This window comes from Myotis brandtii, unplaced genomic scaffold (assembly GCF_000412655.1).
Source record: "Myotis brandtii unplaced genomic scaffold, ASM41265v1 scaffold4616, whole genome shotgun sequence".
NCBI lineage: Eukaryota > Metazoa > Chordata > Mammalia > Chiroptera > Vespertilionidae > Myotis > Myotis brandtii.
Window position 1 is genome coordinate 1,695 of NW_005367647.1, and position 6,201 is coordinate 7,895.

Genomic DNA, 6,201 nt, shown 5'->3' on the forward strand with positions numbered 1-6,201 from the left:
AATGGACATGGACAACAGGGGGATGGGAGCAGGAGTGTGCTGGGGGGGGTGGTTGGGGGTTAATGGGGGGATGAGGACACATTTGTAATACCTTAACTAATAAAAAATAAATAAATAAAAAACTCTTAAAAAATGGGGAAAATAAAACACAGTTATTCAGACTTTACCCTGAAGAACATTTAGACCAATGGTTACCTTGTTAATAGGATTGTTTTCTTTATTTCTTTTTCAGATGTTTTGTTGTTAGTGTTTGTAAATGCAACTGATTTCTCTATGTTGATATTATATTTTGCAACCTTACCGAATTTACTGTCTAATTCTAACAGCTTTGGTGAAGTGTTTAGGATCTTTTATATATATAAAATCACCACATGCAAATACATAATTTTACTCCTTTCCCCCCCAATTCAGATGCCTCGTACTTCTTTATATTGCCTAACTGCTTTAGTTCTATGTTGAATAAGAGTGGTGGAAGTGGTTATCCTTTCTCTTGTTTCTGATTTTAGAGGAAAAACTCTATGTCTTTTCCCATTGAGTATGGTGTCAGCAGTGGGTTTGTCATATATTGTCTTTATTATGTTGAGATATGTTTCTTTTATCCACAAGTTATTGAGAGTTTTTATCATGAAGGAATGTTGTGTGTTGTCAAATGGTTTTTCTACTCTATTGAGATGATCATGTGGTGATTTTTAGTAATTTATCAATGAGTTGTCACATTTATTGATTTGTGTATGTTGAACCATTTAAAAATATTTTTATTGATTTCAGAGAAGAAGGGAGAAGGAGAGAGAAATATAAACATCAATGATGAGAGAGAATCATTGATTGGCTGCCTCTTGCACAACCCATACTGGGAATTGAGCCATAGCCTGAGCATGTGATTTGACTGGGAATCAAACCATGACTTCCTGGTTCATAGGTCAATGTTCCACCACTGAGCCACTCATGCCAGACTGTTGAACCCTTTTTGCATCCCAGGGATAAATCCAGGTTGATAACGGTGCATAATACTTTTAATGCATTGTTGAATTAGATTTGCTTATATTTTGCTGAGAATTTTTGCATCTATATTCATGAGGGATATTGAGCTAGAGTTTTATTGCTTGTAGTTTTCTTTCTTTCTTTGGTATCAGGGTAATATTGATCTCATAAAATGTGTTTGGGACATGTTCACTTTCTAAAGATGTTTATTGCTGTTAACCTGTAAGCATTGTATGTTGGGTGTGTGGAAACATAACTTATTTAGTCCACATGTTTCCAAGCCAAGAAAAACTATAACACATTATTAAGAGAGTGCTAGGAATCCCTCAAAGATTAGGTCCCAATTGGTGAAGATACTAATATAACCCCAGTTTGGTAAAAATCCTATATAATATAAGGGAAATATGCAAATCAACCAAATGGCAGAATGACCACTTGCTATGATGCACACTGACCACCAGGGGGCAGATGCTCATTGTGGAAGTTGCCCCTGGTGGTCAGTGTGCTCCCACAGGGGGAGTGCCACTCAGCCAGAAGCCGGGCTCCTGTGGGGAGCAGGCCTAAGCCATCAGTCAGACATCCCCTGAGGGCTCCTGGACTGCGAGAGGGTGCAGGCCAGGCTGAGGGACCACCCGAGAGCATGAATTTCATGCACTGGGCCTCTAGTATGAACAGAAAATTAGAGAAATTACAATGATCATATTAGTAATAACAAATTTATAGCATGCATTAAGTGCTTCCATGCACTGGGCAGATATTATTTTATCTAAGTTCATCACAACCCTTTTAGGTAGTTTTGCTATTATTGCCTTCATTTTACTACATAACCAAGGGACAGTGAGATTAAGTAAAAGGGTCAAGGTCACAGAACTCATAACTAATTAAGTTAGAATTCAACCCAGGTAGGTCTGTCCAGAGCCTGAGCACATAATCACCAAAACCATAATGAATGATTGTTCTGATAAAGACCTTAAATTTTGGGTGACCATACAACCTGGTTTGCTTGGGACAATTCTGCTTATTGTCCTGACATGGTTATTAATAACTCTCCTTTTCATGACCAAAGTTGTTGAGTTTGGATAATGAATGATATGATCACTCTATGTTGAGAGTTCATCCCAGATGTCATAATACTGAAAGTTTAGAAAGGAAAATTGGAACTTGCTTAAATTAGGTCATGAGGGCACATTAAAGTTTGGAGAAATGGAATCAGCTAGGAGCATTTCTCATTTTCTCCATCCATCACTCTAGAGAGTAATTAACTGAAAATGGTGCTTTCTGTTAATTGTCTCTTCTCTTTCCACACTAGACCCAAGGAGACACTTAAAAGAATTCTTATTTAGAAGTACCTCTCTTGCAGCCATGGCTAGCAGGAACCATGGCCAAAAACCCAGAGCCTAAAAAGTAAATGTCTTCATCCTGAATGCTCATATGATGTCTATAGCCTCTAATTCCTGAAAGAACTCTATGCACATTTAGATACCTAGAGTGCAGTCAATATTCAGGTCCAGCAGAAGGCAGCTGTGGGGGCAGCACCTCCCAGATTTCTACAAGACACCTGTTGAAATATCTACAAGAATACCTGGGTGAGTAAAATAGAAATAGCTTTCTTTCTTCATATTTGGCTTCTCTTTCACTCTTGCAATCCTGTTCTTCAGTGCCCTAAAACCAGAGAGCTCATGTATTCAGGTTTGATGACCATTTTAACTTTACATTTTCTCACAGTAGCCATGCTCCATATTCTCTATCCAATGGGATTCTTTGAATTTTAACAAAACCCCAGGTATTTGAACCAAAAGAAAACCATCTAACATGAAATTTCAGGCATTAGTAAGTAGGTGGAGTGAGGATTGGAGGGCATGGAGATCTGATGATAGCTCACCAATTGGGCTAAGGAGCCCCACATTTTAACCACCAAATGATCTATTTTTCCCCCTGTAAAAGATTTTTATTTAGCAAAATACCTTTATGATATAATCATTATTATTCATTATTCATATAGTAATTCTCATTTTTGATAGCTTACTATGTGACCAGCACTCTATTATATACTTTACATACCATCCTAAAATAGGTCTTCACAAAAACCCTATGAAGTGATGAACATTCTTCCCTTACAGATGAAGTAGTGTGGCACATACAGAAAAATTTTTGCATGATTAGAATTATTATTTTCTTTTAATTCTTAGTACAACTTGTTTTTTTTTATTGTTTAAAGTATTATACATAGTAGGACATATATCCCTTTTTTCCCCCCAATTGACCTTAGTACAACTTGTTGATAAAAACCATTTTGGCCTCAAGTTTTCTTCAAGGGAAGACTTTTACCACTGATTCAAATTTTTTAGTGTTTATAGAATATTCAAATTTTCTATTCTAGTTTTGGCAAGTTACATTTTTATTTTATTTAAGTTTTAAAATTTATTGATATAATATTGCTTAGAGTATTCTCTTATTAGCTTTATAATATCTCCAGGATCTAGCACTATATCCCCATTTCCATTGTTTTTAAATTTTTTGTTTTGTCTTGGTGTCATCAGATCTAACAAAAATCAACTTTGATTTTCTTGTATTATTTTGAAATTATACTTAATTTTAAAATATTTTGTTCTTTCCTCTCTAAGAATTATTATTAAATCATTTGTTTTCTTTAATCCTTTATATGCACTTAAGACAACTGTGTCTCTCTACATACACTTTTAGTTAAATCTACAAGATTTATTAAGTGTTCTCACCAAAAAAAGAAATAATAATTATGTGACATGATAGAGGTGTTAGCCAAAGCTATGATGGTAATAATACTGTAATATATAAATGTTTCAAATCAATACATTGTACTTTTTAAACTTATATAGTGTGTACATGTCAATTATATTTCAATTAAGAATCTACAAGATCTTAAAAACAGTATGTCTCAATATATTTAAGTTGCAAATGTTTTATAATTTCTGTTATAATTTATTATTTAACTTTTTAATAGTTTATAAATATATAATTGGTTTTCAATTATAATGTTTCTTAGTTATAAATTTGTTAATGATTTGTAACAATAATTCAACAATAGTCTGATAATGTTATCTCTAAGACCAGCACTTTAACATTTAAGTTTTTCACAAACAAAAGAGTGCTTCAAAATTGTATAAGAAAGCTCTTCCTAGGAGGGGGGAAAAGTGGTGTAATGGGATATATCTGTAATACTATCAACAATAAAAATATATATTTTAAAAAAGGAAGCTATTCCTTACTGACATCACTTCATATAATACTATATGCATGGTGGGCACTGTATATAATGGAACTAATTTAACCTCAAAGAGCCCTCTGAGATAGGTCCTATTGTTATTGTCATCCCTATTTTACAGATAAAGTAACAGGCAGAAAGATCATAGACAATGTGTTCAGAGTTAAAAAGCTCACAGATAACAGAGCCACAATCCAAAACCAGCCATATGACATCTAAGGCCATGCTCTTAGTCACTAAGCTTTCCACAGGAGTTATAACCCCATTACTAATATCCTAAAATTTCCAAAGCACCGGTTTAAATGTTTTTTTTTTAATGTCAATATACTTTATTTTGTGTTTAAAGAATCTTATGGGTTAATAATGAAAAGTGTAATTATCCTCTTTTATATGTGGGAAAATTGACTCGTAAAACCATTAGAGCTATATAGAGGCAAATTTACCCAGGGTTGTGTCATTTAAAATGGCTCACTATTTCTCTTGACTCTATGTTTAGTGTGGGTAGAAGGTAGTTTATTTTAATAGAAATTGATATAACAACTGACTTAGAGATTTATTCTCTTCTCTGCCTGCAGATTCTAGGATCACCAATGCAATGATTGGGAGAAGAAACAGTACAATGATTATGAAGTTCATTCTCTTGGGATTCTCTGAATTTCCAAAGCTCACCATTGTCCTCTTTTCAATATTCCTAGGGATCTACCTGATGACAGTGGCCTGGAATGTGGGCCTCATCACTCTCATCAGTACTAACTCCAATCTGCACACACCTATGTACTTTTTCCTCAGTTACTTGTCCTTGTTGGACATCTGCTATGTTTCTACTACTGCCCCCAAGATGCTCTCAGACTTCTTCAAGAAGCACAAATTCATCTCCTTTATGGGGTGCACCATGCAATATTTCTTCTTCTCTGGCCTGGGTCTGACTGAATGCTGTCTCCTGACAGCCATGGCTTATGACAGATATGCTGCCATTTGTAATCCTCTGCTTTACACAACCATCATGTCCCCCACCCTCTGTGTGCAGATAGTGGCAGCATCTAGTGTAACTGGATTCTTTGGCTCATTTATCCAACTGTGTGCCTTACTTCAGCTGCATTTCTGTGGGCCAAACATCATCAACCATTTTTTGTGTGACTTGCCCCAGCTGCTAATCCTATCCTGCTCTGATACCTTTTATGTTCAAGTCATGTTGTCTGTGCTGACAGTAATCTTTGCGCTTTCATCTGCTCTCATTATTATGATATCCTATGGTTATATTGTTGCCACCATTCTGAAGATCACTTCAGCTGAAGGCAGGTCCAAAGCCTTCAACACCTGTGCTTCTCACCTGACCGCAGTGACACTCTTCTTTGGTTCTAGTACCTTTGTTTATCTGTATCCTAATTCTCGAGATTCTCTGAGCCAAAGCAAGTTTGCGTCGGTATTATACGTTGTTGTAATCCCTATGCTAAATCCATTGATCTACAGCCTGAGAAACAAGGAAATCAAAGATGCCCTAAACAGATGGAAGAAGAGAATCTTCTCCTGGTGTTACTAATGATGAAATTTATTTCAGGTGTACAGTGTAGGAAAATGTCACCTAAAACATTGACCTACAGCTCTTGTAATTGTGGGCTGAGTTACAGTTTCCTCGCTCTTCTAATGGAAACCCACAAGTGGCACAGTGACAGGAAAATGCACGAGAAGTATCTGGAAGCTCAATCTGTCATCCTTCATCAGATATGACCTAATACATCAATTGGCCAAGCAATCCACAAGTATTTTTTCAGTTAGTAGAGGTGGTGTGCCCCATCACCCTCAATGGTCTATCCCTGCCTAACATATACTACCTTAAGGACCACAGATGTCAGTACTGATCAAGGCTGTCAGGAGACCAACCAGCCTCCTCACAGCATCTCATTGTAGGTAGGGCAAAGATTGGTATTAGTACACAGAGATCTTTTTAAACAAAGAATTGCCTAAACAATTGTGTTAGT

At 35.9% G+C, this 6,201-nt stretch overlaps 1 protein-coding gene across 1 annotated transcript; it reads left to right on the forward strand.

Moving 5' to 3' along the window:
• The first annotated feature begins 4,817 nt into the window (after positions 1-4,817).
• On the forward strand, positions 4,818-5,762 carry LOC102246671 (olfactory receptor 1440). The gene has a single exon (XM_005875417.1). The coding sequence runs from the start codon at positions 4,818-4,820 to the stop codon at positions 5,760-5,762; it is 945 nt and encodes a 314-aa protein (XP_005875479.1).
• Positions 5,763-6,201: the final 439 nt, after the last annotated feature.

Bases quoted from the DNA above. Each gene is read 5' to 3' on its own strand.
- LOC102246671 (XM_005875417.1), top strand. From the start codon at position 4,818: ATGATTGGGAGAAGAAACAGTACAATGATTATGAAGTTCATTCTCTTG.